Here is a 22,168-nt window from a genome sequence, read left to right as displayed (position 1 = left end):
AGCAGCTAATGGCAGTGTGCATAGGAGCGAGCGAGCACATAAAATAGTGAGGCTCACGCCATTAGCCCCCTTTAATTTGTCAGGCCAGAAGGGGTTAAAAATGAATTAACGTGGTATTCCCATTTCCAACTTTCATAACATTTCCATATACAAGTATGATAGGTAGGGGTTCGACTTTTGGGACTCGCCCCTGTCTTGAGTTATGGCCCCCACTGTAGTTGGGAGAATGTAAAAATAATGTGAAGACCAAACTGGATGTATAATATGTGATCTGTCAGACATGGTGATACAGTGCGAGGATTTGTAGAGCTTCTTTTTAATCATTAAGAGTCTCTGCCATTAGAGTATGCTGCTTTGTTTAAGCACCATATAGTATGAGACCTTTCGCACAGGACAGAATTGTCCGTAGGATGCAGCGCAGATGCGGAATTTGTTGCGTTTTTAACTACGGAATGTGTTCTGCAGAAATTGTGTTTTGGTTTTTTTCCCCACAGACTTTAATAATTGCACAATTACATTCTCCTGTATGTTAGACATTTGCAACAACAATTCCGTAAGACGTCCTTAATTCTGCAGCAGAATTTAATCTTGTGGCTTTGAAGTAAGGACGCACGGATTCTAACAGGTGTGGAATTCAGGCCCCATAGGGATAACAATGTGACGCAGAAATGTCTGCACTGACTAATTCCGTCCCGTATGAAAGGTCCGCTCTACCATGAGCTGAAACCAGTATTTATGTGGAGCGCTCCCTCAGTTCTCTGGCGCTCTCACCGGTGAGGGATGGGTAATTTTGTATCTGCGGATATACAGTCCATCTATCACTGCTGAGAGGGGCAGATAAAGCACTCCTCTCAGGAATATCAGCCATACATCGCAATATTTTTTTTTTCTTGTCATTAAGGCTAATAGTAGAGCTTTCTCTAAAAGTCTGACAGATCTGCTACCACAAGACCATACATTAATGTGAAATTCATGCTTTATATATTTCCGCCATTCATCACTTTGTTGTAACTCTTCCATCCTTTTCCCCAGCCTTTTGTGCTATTCTACAGGGCAGTCTGTTCGGCTTGTTGACACTCTTCCCTCAGCATTACAGCAGCATGTTCCTCAGCGGTCAGGGGATGGCTGGCACCTTTGCAGCACTTGCCATGCTGCTCTCCATGTCCAGTAAGTGTTACTGTCTTTTATCAAGTAGTAAAGCTGTCTTCTTCTCCTGTAAAGCTTAGTAACCCGGGTAGCACAAAACTGGATTCTATGTCTCTATAATGCTTTAAAGGCATAGGGCACATAACCATATAAAAACTTTTTTTTTTCTATCTGCGATCGGCTCCCGTGCAGATCGTCCGTTGGAATATTTGCCCATTGGGAGGCATTAACTTCGCAGATTCAAGCAGACCTGCATATGTAAATTGCGTTTTAATTTTTTTTCCCCCCTCCCATCACCCCCAACGGAAAAAAAATTGCAGCAGGCTCTATTTTAGCGCAGAAGGGCTTCATTAATCTCTATGGGAGTGTTCGGATCGCAGTGCATCTGCAATTACGTTGCAGAAGGGTGCGGATTTGTAGGCGGATGGTTCGCTGGTTGCTAGGAGACCGCATAACAAAACGAATAAAAGGAAGCGGGAATGTGGGGAAAAGACGGTGCAGGACAGATTTTTTTTCAGAGAAGAACACACCATTGTCCACTGCAGTATCCGGGTATTGGATATGAGCAGATTCATTGCTCTCCCAAGCCAAGAGAGCAGTATGCCATTCTGAAGGAGGTTCTAAGCTCTCACCACCTCAAAAGCACAAGCGAATGTCGTCTGGGCATTAACCCTTTGTATAGCCGGGTTTTTCCAAGGGGTTGGGCACCTTTCTGATGTAATCATCTGCTTGCGATATTTTTTTCGTGTGGATGATACACTGTGCATCTGCATACTTCTACGCGGATAAACCTTTGCATCCGCGATCATTCACAAACACTCCGTGATGAATTGCAGGGCTTCTGCAGCGGAAATCCGCTTGTGGAATCCAACCCGTTTGTGTGCAGGTGGCCTCACATTTTGCTTTTCTGCTACTCTTATCCCATGTTTGTTGATTTTATCTGCTTGTTTTCAGAGAGTGTGTAATATTTTCATTTCTTTCTTCTTTCCCAGACTTATCAGCCTGGCCTTTTTTAAGTATATTCAGTCACTGTCTTTTTGTCTTTTTTGTCTGATTTTGCAGAACAAACACTTTCAATGTTGTAGTGGTTTCCAGTAGGATGTTTCTGCTAATCTTAATTCTATAAGTAGCTTGAAATGAAAAACATTGTTAGAAGCAAACTCAAATGAAAAATGTTCTGTATTTGCACTCGAGTATCTTTTACAATTTGTACACGAAGTGGGCTGCTATACAGTAAAATAGAATAACTTACCCATGTTCTTTTTTCTACATTTATATCCACCTGGTTATGCTAAATGCTCGATTAGGGTTCCTGGAGTTCAGGCTTTCTCACTTTGTAGTTGGTGATTTCTTTGTGTTTGCCATCTTTGTCAAACACAAGGATGAAGTTTGACATTCTGCATCTGCCATAGGAAAGGTGGCTTCTCGGATGTAAACTTTTCACAGCATTCATTTCTGTTATAGTGCTAATTAGTCTAGTAAAGCATATTCAATAATTAAACAAAAATACAGGGTTTCTACATTTCTAGAAAAGGCATTAACTTGCTGTAATGTCTAAATCCACAATTACATTGTAAAATAGTGTTTTATGGAGAGTTACACAGCGAGAATAAATAGGTACACATAAACACAGGTCAAACTAATCAAGTTTATTTTAAGTAAACTTAAAGCGATAAATTAATTAACTTATAAAAGTAGATATGCATGCGAGATATTAAAGGACATTTAACTCCTTTTGTGGAACGCCCAGAAAATCTCAGAGGCTTGCTGTACTGACCATGCAGTTAAACCCCGGAAGATTTCTGTGGACAGCTCTAGTGCTGGCCAGGACACGCAGTTATTGTACCACTGTACGCGTTTGCCACTTCAAATTACCTCAGGAAAATTTCCAGGGCTTGCTGCGCTGACATGGTAATAATAAACCTACCACTAAAGTGGTTCATATCTTTCTTAATATTTCATAGGAATCATATAAGATACAAATCGTGCATCAACAAGATACGGAAAAGCAAAACAATGTTATAATTGGCATCCATGGTACATGGCAAATCAATCGTGGGTGAAGATGGGGGGGGGGGCGTATGTCAATCAGCCCCAAAGGTCAAGAGTAAACTTCACCAAAAGCATTCCATGGTGGACTCCACGTAGCGTACAAGTTTAAGAGGAACAAGTTTATACCCCTTTCTTGGGCACACTTAGTTATGCCCCTCCCACTTCTCAGTGATAGGAGGCAGTTATATGCATATCGCAAGCCTAGATCTGAATGTGGCGTTGATAAATGACAGCCACATTTGCATAGCAGTTATTTGGAACATGTAGTAGAACAGGTTTTTATGTTTGTTACCTGCCTTCCAATATATATATATAATCAGCACTTAACCCTTTCCAATCCTATTTCCCTGCCACCCGCACACTCCCCAGCTCTTACTTATTTTGGGTGGAAAAGCACGTTGTGGATTTCTTGGAATTGCTCAATAGAAACACATAAAAATGAGCCGTCTTGATGATTTTATAAGCAAAAAAATTAACCGTGAGTTATCCGTGTTTCACATTACAAATATCACTTGTAATAATCGTGTAAACATATGTATATTGATATAACATATGTTTATATTATAAGACTAATAATTTATAATTTCTCTAATGATAGATATTATTCCACAAATTAGAACTCAATAGTCTTATGTCAATTAGAAATTAATAGAGCATGCAGGACCGCACAGCTGTACTGCATATGTACATTTGCAGTATGCAGAATGCAGCTTTAATGACAGGTTGTTCTACATATGTTTATTACACTATGCAGAACAGAGCTCCGCCGTCCGAGCTGCACTGTCCTGCATAGTGTTATAAACATGTTGGACCTCACCCAACATCAGAGCTATGCAGGGAAATCTGAATGTTGGAAGAGGTGTGACGCTGGAATGGAAAGGATTAAGTTGTCAGGTTTGAATGAAGTTTATCTAGGTCTAGAAGCCAAGTAATTCTCAGGTGGTCAGAATGAGATTACATAAACGACCCGAGGAGGTGGTCTTTGGTAGGTTTCAGATAGAAAGGAATAACTAAGAAAGGTAATATTACCTGAATATATATCCTGGGGGGGCTAGTTGCACAATGAATGAAGAAGAAAAATTCAGCAAAATGGCCCTTTAAGTAGTTACAGGCCACAATGGTTTTAGCAGAGCTTTCCCTACCAGTTTCTTCCCTTTTCCCTCAATGGTCACAGCAGATTAGTTTAGGAGTAGGACACCGTGCTGGCAAATAACAATCGTGGTGTTTCCACAAGAAGTGTCTTGTGACTATCACTGCAGGGAAACATGAAAGTCAGATGCTGTCAGTGACATCCCAGTTCCATGCATTCAGCAACAGGCAGAAACCACTAACAGCAGAATGCATGTAGGCCAGGTAACAGTACCTAGGAATTAGATGCCATGGTTACCCCTAGACAGAGTTTAGTGCAGTACAGGTCTGTATTTAAGGGATTTACTAGCCATAATTAAGATAACTATAACTAAGCTTCTTAAGAAATCTGTATGCATTATTCGAGTTTACTAACATGATGTAGCATGTTTAAAGCAAATATTTCTTGCTTTTAACCCATTGCTGTGTAAATTATTAAAGGAAAGATCCAGTAATGTTCTTTGCCACTCTCCTCCACCTAGGTGGGGCAGATCCCCGCACCACAGCCCTTGGTTATTTCATCACTCCCTGTGTTGGGACTTTCATCTCTATCACCTGTTACTTCCTGCTTTACCATGTGGTAAGTATTCACTTTGTTGCAAAATATACTGCCCCCCTGGTATTCTGCATCAAATCCATACGGCTAACTGCGTACAGAATTCTGCTATTCTCAATGCCGTATCAAAATGTGAATGTTGCGGAATATTCTGCCCCGACTGAGAGGTCCCTTAAACTATTGAGCAAAGTCAGTTCTATTTTATATCCCAAAAGTAATAAAATTACAAAGATTCTGTGAAATTAATGGAAGCGCTTTGCAATTTACCCCACCCTGCTTGTTGTCTCTAACTTGATGCCTGTGTTGTGGTAAATCTTAATGTTTTTAATTTTTATTTTTCTCAGGACTTTGCGAATTACCATTTTTCCAAGTCCAACACCAACAGCTCAAAGACTTATGAGCTTGAGACGAAAACTGAGCTTTTACACCAAGGTACAGTGATATTCATTGCTGCATACATAAGCACTGACATTTGTAGAGACACATTGCTGGCATAGTTCAGAGATGCTAAATCATTTCTCTTACAAGGAGAGGAAAACGGAGATGCAGGACAAAAGAAAGCCGTTCTTCTATTAAAGGAAGCCGAGGCTGGAAGTGTTGGTGAGGAGAAGCAAAGTGTATCACTCTGGACTGTACTAAAGAAGGTAAGCACATTCTGTCCCTGAAGATATTGAGGCGAGTTTGCTTCTTGCACTGTAATGAGTGTTAGTTTTTAATGTGCTTTTCTGTACATTACAATTTCTATAATTTTTATATTCAGAAGGATTTAATTGGACTACCAATGCCCCAACACAGTACCTACGCTCTGCTTTTTCCCGCTTATATCATCTATTTAACCCCTTAGTGACCGGGCTTATTTGCTTTTTTCCATTTTTGTTTTTTCCTACTCCATTTTAAAAAATCGTAGCTCCTTTATTTATCCATCGAAGTCGCTGTATGAGGGCTTGTTTTTTGCGGGACGAGTTGTATTTTTCAATGGCACTATTTATTGTACCATATAATGTACTGAAAAACTTTTTAAAAATTCTTAGCGGAGAGAAATGGAAAAAAAAACGGCATTCCACCATCTTTTGGTGCGTCCTGTTTCTACGATGCATAAACTGCAACAAAAACGACCTGATATTTTTATTCTATGGGTCAGTACAATTACTACGATACCAAACTTATATAGTATTGTTTTTGCTGTAGTACTTGTATTTTTTTTTAAGATATTCAATTTTTTTCAATTATTTTCTGCGGTCATTTTGTGCGCACGATAACTTTTTTATTTTTCCGTCGACGTAGTTGAGCAAGGGCTCATTTTTTGCGGGATGTCCTGTAGTTTCCGATAATATCAGTTTGGAATACATACGACTTTTTGATCGCTTTTTATTGCGTTTTTTCTGGGAGACAGGGTAACTAAAAAAATACATTTCTGGCGTTCTTTATTTTTTTTTTCGGACGACGTTCACCGTGCAGAAAAAATAATGCACTACTTTGATAGATCGGACTTTTACGGATGCGGCGATATCAAATACATATTTTTATTTTATGATTTAGATTTTTTAATAATAGATATGGCAAAATGGGGGTGATTTAAACTTTCATACCTTTTTTTTTTTTTTACAATTTAAAAAACGCTATTGATCTTTTTTTTTTACTTTACTTTGAAGTCCCCCTGGGGGACTTGAACATGCGATGCTTTGATCGCTCCTGCAGTATGACGTAATGCTATAGCATTACGTCATACTGCTTTTTTACAGGCAGTCTATGAAGCCACCCTGTGTGGATGGCTTGATAGGCAGTCTGCTAAGGCAGCCCTGGGGCCATTCATTAGGCCCCCGGCTGCCATGACACCTGCACGGCTCCCCCAATCTCACTGCGGGGGGGCCGTGCAGGACCCCCAAACAGCGTTCGGGGGATTTAAATGCCGCTGTCAGAATTGAATTGAATTTGAATTTAAAGGGTTAATAGCCCCGAACGGCCGAGCGCGGCTATTGCCCGCGGGTGTCAGCTGTAATAAACAGCTGACGCCCGCGCTGTATGGAGGGAGATAGCGGCGCTACCTCCCTCCATACACGTCCTGCAGCTGCAGGATGTAAAAACACTATGGCCCGGTCGTTAAGGGGTTAAATGTTCTTCATTCTTCTGCTCTTGTAATGTGGCCTAAGGGAAAAAGTCTGTCTGACTTTGTGATGCGTAGCCCTAATAAAAATTGTTCTTGCCCCACTCTGGCTTTACTGATAAAAGCCAGCAACGCAGCAATTCCATCTCCCCACCACCACCACCACCTTACAATTAAAGCCTCAGTCTTAGCCTTCAGCCCTTCCATACAAATTTATTGATGTATTACAGAGCTTCCCATTCAAATGGGGCCCCAGATTCATCATATCGGTGAAATACACTATGGCCTTTCTAACATCCTTTACACATTGTGCATCATTAGGAAGGTCCATGCGCCACATTAACTTCTGAAGTTCTAGCCAAGCCTCTAAATTCGACATAAACAGGGTCATGATCTGACCATAGGAATAAACCCATAAAGCACCTTGGACACATGATTAGAAGCTTGTGTGAAACAAGAAGGTGGTCTAGGTAGCTATAGCTATTATGTGCTAAGGATTGAAAACTGAAGTCTCTGACACCCGGGTGTAGCAGCCTCCAGAAGTCTACCAGCTGCAGAACTTCCATATCTCTTACCACTGCTTGCATGGCCAACAGGGATACAGGGACTTGCCCAAAGATGTGTTCATCTTTGGGTCAAACACCATATTGAAGTTTCCTCCCAAAATGATGTTTGAGCCATCTGTGTGATCCCGCAGAAGCTTTCTGCCATGGGAAATCTGTTCCTGATTGGGAAAATAGATATTTTCGAGAGCCAACACATCATTCACTACTGCAATTTTTATAATTAAAAATCTACCGGAGGGGTCTATCTTAGTGGATAAGATTTGGCATTGGAAGGCCTTGTGGAAATCTATGGAAACTCCACTGAAAGGATGGGAGCTATGGAACCAGGATGTACAATATCTAGAGGCACCTAGGAACACAGTGCGCTTTAAAATGGGTCTCCTAGAACATGGCTACCATGTTCCTTTTTTTTTGTGTGTAAATGGTAACAAATTTGGCTTTGGCTTATTCGCTTTACTCCACTTAGGTAAACGTACATGCTGGGCTCAGTGTGCATTTTGGAGTTGCTCTCCTCTAAGCTGTATTATCATGAATGCTCTGATAGACAGATGGTTTGGTATAATGTTGTTCTTCCTACAGATCTGGGTGATGGCTCTTACTATTGTTATCACATTTGGAGTAACCCTTTCAGTATTTCCTGCAATCACTGCGAAAGTTGTCAGCAGATATGACCATGAAGGCTGGTGTAAGTTTAATTCCTTTTATATCATAACATCACTCATCTATTTAACCCCTAAAGGCCCATTTACACTGAAAGATGATCGCTCAAAATTCACTCAAAGGGCAGTTTAAGTTACAGTTTTGAGCGATCACTTTGCATAAGCTCTTAAGTAGCTAATTAGCTACTTAAGAGTTTATTAGCATGTAAATGAACGCTCCTGCTGTATGTAGATGGCAGCAGAAGCACTGTTATCTGCAAACAGCTGCTTTGTTCTCAGAAATGTCAGCGGCATCCCAAGCTGAGAACCCCGAGGGGGATAGCAGCTGAGAGAATACTATCAGCGGTATCTCGTTGAGAACTCAGCGTGCGGTGCTGATGAGGCTCATTGCTGACTTCAGGCTTGCTTAAAGTCAGCGATGAACGAAAAGTGCATGATGGGTGCACATTTACACACAACGATGATCGGTGAAAAGATGGCTTTTGAGTGATAATCATTGTGTCTAAATGGGCCTTTAGCGACGAAGCCTGTTTATGTCTTAATGACCCACCAATTTTTCAGTTTTTTTTCATTGTTGCATTCCTAGAGCCATAGCTTTTTAAATTTTCCATTTACATAACTACATGAGGGCTTGTTTTTTGCGAGATGAGTTGTATTTTTTAATGGCATCATTTTTGAGTGGCATCATTTTTGAGTATATATAATGTATTGTATAACAACATAATTTTTTTTTGAGTGATTGGTAAAAAAAAAGATATTCTGACATTGTTTTTTGGATTTCATTTTGTACATTGTTCAGTGGGTCAGCACGATTCCGGTGCTGCCAAGTTTAAGCATTTTATTTTTTTTTTTTAGTTTTGCTATTTTTGTACACAAACACTTTTTTTTCAAAGGTTTGCTTTTGCTTTTTTTGCAGGATGAACGTTAGTCTTCATTTATGCAATTTTTGGAAACATATAATTTTTTGATTGCTTTTTTTTTCTAGAGGCAAGATTAAAGGGAGTTTCCATGGAAATACTAATGTTGATCTATCATCAAGATAGGTTATCAATATTTGATTGGCCAGCGTCCGTCACTGAGGACCCCAAGCAATCAGCTGTGTAGGCGCATGCTGTCAGCGCTACAATAACACAGGGGTTGGAGCGGAAACAGTGAAAGTCTCCATGATGACCTCTGTGTAGTGGCTGGCCCTTGTGCCTGCAGCTTCAAGCGCTGGCCACTATACGGAGTTCTGCGTGGAGGCTTTCACTCTGACCTCTGTGTATTTGGAGTGGAAGCCTCAGCGCCGAAATCCCATGGAGGCTTCCGCTCCGACCTCTGTTATTGCCGTGCTGACAGCATGCACCTGCACAGCTGGTCGCTGGGGGTCCCGAGCAATGGACCCCGACCAATTAACTATTCATGACCTATCCTGATGATAAATCATCACTATTATTCCCATGGAAAACCCCTCTAACAAAATTAGCAATCCTGATATGAAACATTTATTCGAAAAGACGGGAAGAGAAACAATAACTCTGACACCGGAAATGGCACTCCTGTCCATCACTCACGAAAATGCTCACCAACTCAGGAAAGGATTGCTAAAATTCTTCATTATAGCCACAAGGCAGGTAATTCCTAGGTTCTGGAAACAGAGTCTGGAAATTCCCAGAAGTGCATGGGTAGGGGTGATGGATGAGATTGAACGAATGGAGAGGATCAGATTAACGGAGGACCAGCTAGGTTATGATAAGTTTTACCAAACATGGGCACTATGGATAGATATACGAAACACCCCTGGGTTTCAAAACTGGTTGCTCACGGGCAAATATGAGTAAGACTGTAGATCAGACGTGACAAGGTAAAGTAAAAAGGATAGCCTGGATATTACCGTTCCCCCCCCCCCCCCCCTTTCCCACCACCTTTCCTCCAATCCCGTCCTTCCCCTCTTGTCGTGTAAACCCCCCCCCCCTTAGGATGTTAACATCTACTATAGAAATAACAAGACCGTGAAGAATGTTCAGTTTAAAGAGATTTGTTGTTGTATTCCATTCAAGAAAATTTGAAGTTCTCTGTTATCTGGGCAACCAAACGGTATTAGCTCATTGTTATGTGTAACAATTTACAAGTATTGTGTATGTTAATGTAAAAGCAATAAAAATACCTTGAAAGAAAATTAGCAATCCTGGCATATTTTTTTTAAATTTTTAACAGCATTCATCATGCAGTATAAATAGTATATTAACTTATTTTTGCAGGCCGCTATTATTATGCTAATACCGAATTTATATATTTTATTTACACTTAAACAAAAAAAAAAAAATATATATATATATATATATATACCGTATATACCGGCGTATAAGACGACTTTTGAACCCCCGAAAAATCTGCTCTGAAGTCGGGGGTCGTCTTATACGCCGGTAATACAAAAAAAAATCATTACTCACCTCCCACGGTGTTCTGCGGCGCTGCTGCAGGCTGTCGCTCCCTCCTGGTCCCCGGCAGAGCATTGCTTTCTGGACGCAGGGCTTGAAATCCTAGCCTCCAGAAAGCTAATACTGTGATTGGCTAACACACGCTGTCAGCCAATCACAGCCATTCAATGACATCATTGAATGACTGTGATTGGCTGAAGGCACGTGTGTTTTAGCCAATCACAGCCATTCAATGATGTCATTAAATGGCTGTGATTGGCTGACGGCCCTGCGTCCAGAAAGCAATGCTCTGCCGGGGATCACGAGGGAGCGACAGCCTGCAGGAGCGCCGCAGAACGCCGGGGAAGGTGAGTAATGATTTTTTTTTTGCTCCACTGTATTCCCGGCGTATAAGGTGACAGTTGGGGGTGTCGTCTTATACGCCCTGTCGCCTTATACGCCAGAATATACGGTGTGTGTGTGTGTATATATATATATATATATATAATTTTTTTTTTTTTTATCACTGCATTAGAAACCAACTGGGGTTTTAATTTTTTTTGTGGGATAAGTTTTGATCACGCTCTGTTAGTTTTTTGTTTTTTTGGGGGGGGTTTTTTAAAAAGGCGAGATAAACAAAATTAGCTATTTTCAACAGGTTTATTGCATTTTTTTCCTGACGTGCAGTGTGCGGGTTTAGCCATGTACCAACTTTTTTCTCTGGGTCATTAAAAACAGCGATACCATTTTAAAAAAAATTTACATAGTAAAGGGGGAAAGTTGGTGTTTTTTTTTATTTATTTATTTTAAATGACTAACTTTTTAGTTTTCTCTCACTAGGGGAATTGAATATCACCATACTTTTAACATTCTTCTAATACACTGCTATATTTTAGTATAGAAGTGTATTAGAAAGCTTATAAGGCTGAGCCTCATAGGCCACAGTAGCTAGCAGACCCAGAGGCTATATTCAAGCCTCTGGGTGCCATAGCAACCCATCCAGGACCCTGCAGTCACATCGTGGGGGTCCAATGGGTGAGAGGAGGAGTCCCTACCCTCTGTCAGTGTTTAACAGGCCGCAGTCAGGTGTTAAGGACCATTTAGACGGTGCGAATGACGGGCAAACGATGCATGACACTCGTCGCTGTGTGTCTGCGATCACGTGTTGTTGCACGCTCCCCCGCTTCTCTCCATTGACTTAACATAGCACCGTTCAGTATTGAACAGCTGCTATTTACACTGAACATTCAGTTCCTCGTTAATGCAGCATAAATGATGGACGATGAGCAGATCGTGGATCGCTCAGTGTAAATAGCAACCGTTCAGCATTGAACGGCCACTATGTTAAGGCAATGGAGAGGGGTGGGGGAGCGAGAGGAGAGAAATGTGCAGCCACCCTGCTTTGAGTCAGCGATTCTAGCTCCCATGCAGCAGCACGAGAGCGAGTATGTGTGGAGGCATGTGTTTAGCATCGTTTGCCCAACACTTGTCCTGTCTAAATGGGCCCTTAAACAGTTGAGATCTGTGTTTTCTTCGGTCTGTTAGAGCAGGTGCCGGGCTGTTATCAAACAGCTGAGCGCCCGATCTCCCTGACACAGAAGACTCGTGCTAGGCTTCTGACGCAGCACCGTCAAAAGGCGTTATGGGCATCATTAAGGGGTTAAGTTTTATATTCTTTGATATTTCATCTCGTACTCATTGTGTTTATATATTTTAGGCAAGTTCTTCAATCCTGTATGCTGCTTCTTGATTTTCAATATTATGGACTGGATTGGGCGTAGTATTACTTCAAAAATCTTGTGGGTAAGCGTTTTTGGTTAATCCCCACAGATCTTTTGTTTTACACCTTATTTGTGATAATTAATGCCGACCTGGATTGTTAGTAGATCCAGAAATACCCTTTTATGGTGAATTTAGTAACTAGTTCAAGGGTCATATTTAAAAGTTATTGCTAACCATTTGCTGGTCAGAAGCATTAACCCCTTAAGGGCACGGCCTATTTTGGGCATAAGGACACTGATTTTGGGGGGGATTTTCATCTTAGTTTTTTTTAGGGGTCTTTTTTTTTCTTCTCTTTTTTTTTTACACTTTTTTTTATATCCCTGTAGGGGACTTGTACCATAGCAGCTATGATTATTATCATAAAGCATTGCAGGACTTTTGTACTGCAATGCCTTATGGCTTGTAAAAGTAATCATAGACAATGGTAAGCCAGGGCAACAGCAACTGTGTCCACCGTCCCTTCGCGAATACATTGTGAGGGACCGGTGACGTTGCATAGATCGTAACATGTAGGGAGTTAAAAGCTGAGATTAATGTTGTTATTGATCTCAGGTGTGGCATCAGGAGGCCGGCTATTGGTAACAGGCAGCTCGTGATGCAAGATGGCACTGGCGCAGCTTCTGATCCCATGCCATCCACATGAAGTAAGTTTACATCCTGGTGCGTTAAGTACCACGCTGCCACGATGCAACCTTACATCATATAGCGTTAAGGGGTTAAAGCGACCCTCCAGTCCTGTACAAACAAAGATGGCTGCACCACTTCTATGACTACCTGATACACACTGTGATATAATGTTGGAGTCTAAGACACTTCTTAATGCTTTGATTGGCCAATGCTAACCTCATAAGCAGCATATGGTAATCTGAGAGGTTGTGTGGCCATCTCTGTTTCTTTAGGAATGGAGGGTCACTTTAATAGGCATGTCAGAACTCAAAAGGGTTGTTCACATCTAAACTATTGATGACCTATCCTCAGGATGGGTCAGAAATAGTTGAGAAGTGAGGGTCCCATGGGAATAAAGATTGAGGCGTCTTGGACACATTTTATCAGGGCACAGTTGGGCTTCATCCATAGACTTTAGGTAGTCGGTCAGTCCCACAGATTTCTATTCATTGTGATTGCCCAGCTTTAGTTTGTCAGGTCAGTAATTTCAGAAATGATAAACCCATAAATGTTAGGGACCCTTCACACTGGACACAATATTTTGCAACAGCGTTCCAGAATATTCTGCACCAAAATCCACAATGCTAACGTGGAAATATTGATGCGGAACTGAAAATGGCAGAATTCAATCAAAATCTGCAGTTAGCGGTGCAGAATTCAAGAACAGCATGTTCAGCAACGCTGTTGCAGAAAATTCCGTCCTGTGTGAAAGGTCCCTTATTAGATCTGTTTCATTCTGAGACATGATAGCATGTCAGTCGCATGAAGGAACTTCATCTAAATGTTTTACTGTGTCTGTGCAAACCTCAGCTGTGATCTGTATAAAAGTAATATTTGCTGGTTACGTATGCTCCTGTGTATACTTGTCTAACTGCAGCTTCTCTTCTCCCTAGCCTGGTCCCGATTGTAAATACCTACCATTGCTCACAGCAAGCCGCTTTATATTTGTACCTCTCTTTATGCTGTGTAACATTCCCGAGCGTACTTACCTCTCCACATTCTTCCTCAATGATGTCTGGTTTATCATCTTCATGATCTTCTTCTCTCTCAGCAATGGCTACTTCGTATCCCTCCCCATGTGCTTGGCCCCAAAGTGAGTAGCAAAATTGACAAACCAAACTTGGATGTTTTTCTGAAGATCTCCCTTGCAATCAGTATTATGTGGATAGAGTATGAATTCATAATGTTGTTATATTTCAGCACAGTGGAAGTGATTTCTTTGCCATTTATCAGACTTTGGGTCCTTTTAGACGAGCCGATTCTCATTTGATGTCACCGCTAGCTCGTTCGCTCTCATGCAGCCTATTCAGATAGGAAAATGCATTATAGGCTTGTTCAAATGAGAAACATTCAGTCTCTCACATTCGTCATATAAACGAATGAGGGACTGAACGAGCGCTGTTTATAGATTAACGAACCAACGATTGTTTTGATGCCTGCATGAAATGAACGAGCGAAAAGTGAACGATTCTCGTTCGCTTGGGATTAGACGGAATATCGTGCGCTTCCACTTGTTTGAAAGCTTTTCTCTTTTTCTTTGAACGATAATCGTTCCATCTAAAAGCACCCTTTTCACATTTGTTCATACGTAACAAAATGCCTATCTGATGCTACATGTTTTTTAACATGTCAGATTAATTTGCCTAATGAAGGCAACTAGCTTACTACCAGTATCCCCAAGTGAGGCCGGCCTCACATGGACAGGTCAGATATCACTTGCGGTAGCCCACAGCGGAGTCCGGCTCTTCCCTGGCCGGGGACCCCGTGTACCTTATCTTGTCTGTAAATCTTTGTTTTCCCTGCGCTGTGGCTAGGCGATGAAGCAGGCACCCTTCGCCTGCCCACAGTGTCAATTGCAGATGGACCACGGGTCAGATGGCTTACATTGACTTAAATGGAAGCGATCCGTGCGATTTTATTTCTGGAAATTGCAATCGCTATCTCATCGGAGCGGTTACGTGAATATTCTATTCCTTTAATCTGTGTGTAATACTGCAAATCATCCGCACTGTTGACGATCGCGGTTTCTGCTATAGAAATCCGGTTGTGCGAGACCCGCCTGAAAGCAGCTGCTTCAAGTCATTTGCAAATCATGATTATCGTCAGATGTTGGCAAGATGAGTTGTATTGTCTGGGAAATGTTGTGAATCCGCCCTAAACCATTGTCTGTCTACATAAAGAATCTGCCTGTAGGGCTGTAGCATGATCAGCGCACACAAAGCAGAACCTAGTTGGATGGAGCTGCTGCCTGCAAGCGCTGAGAGCTGAAGGCACCTTCTGTGCTGGGTTGTCTATTAAACAGTGCTTCATTTATACTGATGAGCAGTCACAGCTACAAACGCCTCACCTGTGAGTGCCAGACAAGGAAAGCCTCTCATAACAAGAGTTTGGCCAAATGTTACAAGTATAACGCAAGACTTTGCCATTTTCTGTATCTACATTATGCCAAAGAACCTGCTAAGGAGTCCGTTACACACCCTGTTTTCAGGGTTTTAAATTATAGTAAAGGGATGCTATGCAATATTTTTCATAGCCGTTTTTACCTCAAAATACCACAAAACAGAACTCTTATATGTAGTGTTTTCTATATTTCACCCTATAAACTAAGTTATATAGTGCTGTGAGACGAGATGATGTTCACGTTTTCATCCGTGGCGTGAACTTCAGCAGCGGGAACCAGGAGTATAAATAATACAGCACCTGGCTTCCCTTCACATCGCCTACCCGCAACATAAGTTAGTTTATGGTGCTTTAGACAGGTGACAGATTCCCTTTAGGGACCTTTCTAATGGCAGTGAATAGGCCACACAACGCGCCATAAACTACAGTAAAGTCTGCAGGATTTAGATGTGGAACTGAAAATGGCTTAAAATCTGATTTGCAATTCTGCATCAAAATCCAGAGTTAGACCTGTGGATTGTGATGTGGAATTCCACAGCTGCAGACCGGGCTCCATCCAGTGTGAAAGGTCCCTTAGGCTGGGTTCACACAGGGTGGAATTTCCGTGCAGAGTTTCTGCATGGACATTCCGCCGTCAATTTTTATCCCGGGATAAAGCAGCAAAGTGGACAAGATTTGCAAAAATCTCCTCCACGTGCTGCGGAGAAGCCGTTGTGGCCAAACTGTGATGAAACTGACATGCCATGCGAAATTAAAAACCATGGCTTGTCAATTTTATTGCCGGCTCCGCTGCAGCAAGCTCTCCTTTTCTATGGAGAGAGGTGGCCGTAGCGAAATGCAGGCGACGAAGCCGCTTGAAAACCTGCGCAGAACGCTGCGAGTTTTGGAGCTGCATTTCTGTCGTGGAAATCTTGCGGCATTTCCATGCAGTCCTGCTGCGGTCATTCTGCGGGATTTACGCCCCGTGTGACAGCTGTCTTAAAGTAACATCTGGCTGCAGCATTTTTTTTACCTAAAACGAAACAAAAAAACTGCTAAAAACAATGAGCAGAATTTAATATCAAGGCAATTTTAGAAACCCTTTTCTGAAAAACTTTTTTTCTTCTCTAATTTTAAAATTCTACAAATTTATCAAATGTCACATGATGTTGATAAATTTGTTGCATCTTTGACTATGTTTAGAGGTGTGGAGTCCCTTTGTACAGCACCAAGCTATCGCAGTGAGATTGCAACAAATGTTGTGACTTGTCAGAAATGTCTCTAAGTTCTGGCCAAACTTACTTTTGCCTCTTAATGCACATGTTGCTTATAGTACCTTGTGTACATCTAAATTTGGTTGATCCTTCGTGGATAAAATACATTACTGTTATGTAAAATGCATTGAGTGAGCATCGCTGACGTAGGAGAAGTCTTATAACGGCCCCGCAGCAGCACACAATCCGGACAGGTTTTCAGCCATGGATGTAAAAGGGAATATTGAGTTCACTGATAAAACTGTTCGACTTTGGTGTGCAAAGTATATTGAAAACTTGCATAAAGAACTTTTTTGGTACAAGGCTTTATACGTATCTGGTAAATGTCCTTAACACAATCTTCGTTTACTTCCAGGAAAGTATTGCCACACGAGAGTGAAACAACCGGTGCCCTCATGACCTTCTTCCTTGCATTGGGACTGTCAGTAGGAGCGGGGTTATCCTTTGGCTTCAAAGCACTTTTATAAGTAGACTTGACCTCCCATCCAGTACATATTCCAGTCCTTCTGTTCTGACCCTTAGTTGTGTTCTACGAAAGAGAAATCTGCACTGATCTCACCTGTTTACTGCTTCGATATTGTGTTTTTGTTAATCATTTTACTTATTTAACTTTTTTCCTGTCCTCATCCCAACAGTTGTCAGTCCCCTTATTGATCATTGCTGCTACATTTTTATCTATTGGAAAACTATTTTAATATTATTTATGTTCACAAATTTATAACAGCAGTTGTTGTTGTTTTTTCTTATGTCTGCTATTAAATATAAGAATGTGCATGTAGCATTTGGGAAACTAGAGTGTGGTAACCCTCGTATTATCCAAAGGAATGAGTCTAATTTATTGCCACACATTCTTTAATAAAAGGGAATCCTGATCATTCAAGCACTGACCACTCAGCTATCACCTCCAAAACTGCTATATTAGCACATGTACCATTCCTTATCCATTCATGTGCAGCTACATTCATATTTATAGAACTAAGACATCATTTAGATTCAGTTTAACGTTGACCTGGGATAGTCAGCAGGGCTGTTTCTGTGGCTCTGCTGCCGTGGACCCTCTTTTTTTTTTACACTTGCCTTTCTTCACCGGGCTCTTCATAAGTTCGGCTTCCAGTGCTCTCAATCTGTTAGTTGGACAGCCCTCTCCACTCACACTCAATGAGTGACGTCGGACTGTCAATCACCCATTGTTAGACTAGCAATACTCTATCTGCCTTCTGACTTCCCAGGGGTGCTCATTTGATAAGCACTGACCAATCAGAGAGCAGTACACAGTGTGCATTACGTAGTTGAAAAAATTGCTGCAGCCATCGCGGATGCCCGATAATAGGCAAACTGGAAGGGTGACAGAAAAGAACAACTGCAGATATTATTATATTATACCACCCTGCCCCTCCTGTCCTGTCTCTGGAATCCCCCTTCATAAAGTCTTTAGCAATAACCTCGTACAATTCTTTATGTGGTCAGATATGATTTATTGGATTTTTAAGGGAATAAATTCAACTTTTTTTTATTTTTTAGAAATGTATTTTTATTTGCTGTTTGGGTTAGAAAGGGAACACCGAGAATGGTGAAGGGGTAGTTATCAGTTAATATGTAGTTACTTTACAAGGCTTGTATTACAGATGAATTTGTATTTACTCTTCGGCTATGTGCTATATTGTTGATGCAACCTTCATATATAATGGACATCTCTGATCTCACTGGCTAAATGTTACAGTATCACCAATCAACAGGAGTATGATTGTGATGGCACTTCTCACCGTTACATTCAGGAGAGTCAACTTTATAGTGCGTGTCAGCGGAGAGAATGGATGTCCTGGTATAGGTGTTATTCCAATACCGTGGCTGTATTACAGACCGCACCTCAGTCAATTATAAGAGACCTGGGCATTGAATAAAGTGCTGTGACACTTCAGTGTTTCGTTTATGAGCAGCTCTGTTACAGACAGCTAATTCTAGACAAGAGTGATCGTAGGGTGTTGCTTTTGGTCAGCTGTTAAAACTTATTATTTGCTACTTCATTTTTACTATTATTTTGTTAATTATATTAAATGCTCAAAGTTGAAGAAACTAATTTTGCATTTTACCAGTTTATTTTTGTATGAATAAAGCATTTTTATGATAAACGTCTGTTCAATGTATGGTTTTGTTCAATAATGGATTATATACTGCTTTACTGAATAATCCAGCCACAACCAGCCTCTAATATTATGTCTATTTAAAGCAAGTCTGTCAGCTCTTCTGAGCCCCAGAAACTAACCGAAACGCTCAGAATCTGATACTTAGCGCTCCCTGCCGTTGTCACTGTATGCTGTGAAAGCTGCTGCTGCATTCATCCAATGGATTAATGGATTAGCCCTCTCATGTTATGTGCACGGCTATGCAGCGGCAGCACTAACAGCGTACAGCGGGGCAATGGTAGGGAAACTGTATCAGACTCGCATCTCTAGACTCAACGTTTCAGCTTCTATGAACCTATAACCTTAGTATATAGGGCTCATAAGAGCTGACAGGCTCTCTCTATTTGTCTCCATAGATTGCATTCTAAGGGTGAAGTCACACGAACGTATATCGGCTCGGTTTTCACGCCGAGCCGATATACGTTGTCCTCGTGTGCAGGGGGGAGAAGGATGGAAGAGCCAAGTGCAGGAACTGAGCTCCCGGCCCCCTCTCCGCCCCTCTGCACTATTTGTAATGGAAAGAGGCGGGGCGAGGGTGGGGCTAAGTTCCGAGAATTAGCCCCGCCCCTGTCCCACCTCTCCTCATTGCAAATAGTGCGGAGAGGAGGCAGAGAGGGGGCGGGAGCTCAGTTTCTGCTCCTGGCTCTTCCATCCTCCCCCCCCCTTCCCTGCACACGAGGACAACGTATATCGGCTCGGCGTGAAAACCAAGCCGATATACGTTCGTGTGACTTCACCCTTACAGTGATATCTATGGGCATGGTCCCATGATGGGAGATACCGCATGCAGTGGCCAATGATTGCAGATTATGCCGGTAATATTATCCTCCTATCGGCAAAATCTTACAGCCATTAGGTGGGCAGGGTTTTAGCCACATGGCATCATACCCTGAAGTTCCTTTTGCACAGGCCAATTTCAGGCCTATAATGAGCCACAACAGCATAATGAATAGATCAACACCTGTTTAAATTATAAAACAATTAGGACAGCACTCCAGGACAAGAATGGTATTGTTTTGTAATGATAATGATAATAGGGACTTACTCAGTGTCTAGAGGCGTTCCCTCCTGGGATCCACCACTAGCACCTCCACATCCCAGTATGCCTATAAAAATCTGTGATAAGGGTCTTCTCAATCTTCTTTATAATCCTGTGGCTGCTGAAATAAACTATGCCTTCTCAGAAGAAACCGGAACAACGTAGCTAATGGTCCAATGCAATAAAAAACTTAAGTCAGCGCTCAAAAGAAAAAAGGTTTTCCGATCCGTCAGCTGTTCAAATACCAATAAAATCCTAATAATTGCAATAAATGGATTTTATTGGTATTTGAACAGCTGACGGATCGGAGAACCTTTTTTCTTTTGAGCGCTGACTTAAGTTTTTTATTGCATTGGACCATTAACACCTGTTTAAATAGTCTTCACAAAGGCTGATAGATTTCTTGTGATTGTTGGGTTGTGGCAACTTGTGAGTCACAACACAAGCACATTCACTTACATTAGGATGCAATGTAGCAAGGCCATAGTGCAACCTTTGGTTGCTCAATGTATGTTGAAGCCAAACTCGCCATGACGTAATCAACAACCAGCCAGGATCCAGGCAGCAAAACCTGTAAGGAGGAACTATAAAGTAGAATTGTACTGGAGCAAGGCCTCTTGCAAACTTCCCACACGTGCAATTTGCACCCAAGAAGCTTGGGCACAACTTGCATCAGACGGCACATGGACACTTCATCATGTGTTGTGCAATTTAAATAAGGGAGATGCAACAATACCTCCACAGTGCCACCTATTGGAAGGCAGCAGTCCTTTAAGTCAGTGTTAGACACTTTATACAAGCCTTGTAACAATGACCGGGAATTCAAAGCAATTCTTGGTCATTGTTCCAACTCCCTTATTTGCATATTACCCAGAGGAGCATAAATGACCTTTTGAGTCTCCTCACTCACGTCTAGGTGCTCTCCCTAAGGTGAAAAGATAGCGTTTCTGACCTTTGTGCAATTTATGCACAGGCTGCACTCATTGAATAGGGGGCAAATGCATTTCCTATTTCTCGTCTGCCATAAATTAGACATGTAATGAGTTTTTAAAAAATCCCGGCATAGCCTTATAGGCTATTATGGGTCCGCGTGCTGCCCATGAATTAACACAGATAGTGCACAGCCCCAAAACCGCTAGTGTACCAGAGGCCTAACAACTGTGGAGGTTTCACAAGCTCACAGAATAGTTCTGGGTTTCAGTATCTGAGAAAAAATGCTGGAATGGTTTGTCTGTAACATCATGGACTGGGTTTTTGTGGCTGAGCAGCCATGCACTTGTCTGAGATTACATGTGCATTGCCATGAGCGGTAATGTTTACTCGGCTTCAGCATCTAGCAGTCTGCTGCATAAGTCCAACTTTGGCAATGACAGGATGAAGCTTCTTGTCAGAATGCTTAATGCAGACTTACGTTTGGTCAAGTCACTATGTTCATGGTCTCATCAGACAGAATGTAGCAGCTGTGTCATTGTTCTGATTCCCTAACCCTGTCAAACATAATTTTTCTGGCCAAGCCTTGTTTGGCCGGATATTTCCACAGACAACTCAAGTTTGCCGGAGTGTGAGTGGCTCTCCATTCTGGCTAAGGCCCAATGCACACGGGCGTATTTGCATTGTGAAATTTGAAGCGGGTGTCCGCCTCTGGATTCTGCAGCAAATGCTGCCCATAACATGCTAAGCAAAATTGCTTTTCCATGTCCACAAGAGGATATCTGTCACGATTTTCCGCTCAAGGAGGGAAAATTGCAGCATGTCTTATCGCGATTTCTGCGCGGAGGGTGCGGTGTCATCTGTACTGCGCATGTGCTGCCCGACACATCTGCACTACAGATGAAGAACACTGCGTACAGGTATGGGGTCACCTGCCTGGCACCAGGTCGGATTGCACTGCGGGATCCCGATAGTTTTGTTTTCTTTGGCTGTAAAGAAAACTGAAATTAGGGTAATTGTGGAGCAGAATTTTGTAGATTTTTGAGAGATGTGAACAGGAGCGCAGAAACATCCCTCCAGCATCAAAGCTCCTGAGAGGAATTACTGTTGCCCACAGGTGACAAGGGGTGGGATGCTATATTTTGCTAGTTTTCATTGGTCAGTGTAAGGGTATATTCACATGTGACAGATTAGTTGCAGAAATTTACATGACCATCTTCTTCATATGATTGGTACATGCTGCATAACAAATCTGCCACATGTGAACTTACCATAAAGTATAGTTTTTTTATTTTTTTTCTTAAT

General features: G+C 41.8%; 1 protein-coding gene across 1 annotated transcript in view; it reads left to right on the top strand.

The window, feature by feature from the left end:
- SLC29A2 (solute carrier family 29 member 2) overlaps positions 1-18,840 on the top strand; it is a 44,951-nt gene extending 26,111 nt beyond the window's left edge. Inside the window, exons 6-13 of the mRNA XM_066582263.1 lie at positions 1,033-1,167; positions 4,809-4,906; positions 5,227-5,314; positions 5,411-5,526; positions 8,132-8,237; positions 12,328-12,413; positions 13,952-14,151; positions 17,067-18,840. Of these exons, the coding sequence (XP_066438360.1) occupies positions 1,033-1,167; positions 4,809-4,906; positions 5,227-5,314; positions 5,411-5,526; positions 8,132-8,237; positions 12,328-12,413; positions 13,952-14,151; positions 17,067-17,178 (941 nt within the window). The 3' untranslated portion in view covers positions 17,179-18,840. The remainder of the gene's footprint in view (positions 1-1,032; positions 1,168-4,808; positions 4,907-5,226; positions 5,315-5,410; positions 5,527-8,131; positions 8,238-12,327; positions 12,414-13,951; positions 14,152-17,066) is intronic.
- Positions 18,841-22,168: the final 3,328 nt, after the last annotated feature.

Source organism: Eleutherodactylus coqui, chromosome 11 (assembly GCF_035609145.1).
Source record: "Eleutherodactylus coqui strain aEleCoq1 chromosome 11, aEleCoq1.hap1, whole genome shotgun sequence".
NCBI lineage: Eukaryota > Metazoa > Chordata > Amphibia > Anura > Eleutherodactylidae > Eleutherodactylus > Eleutherodactylus coqui.
This window is presented reverse-complemented; position numbering and strand designations above follow the sequence as displayed.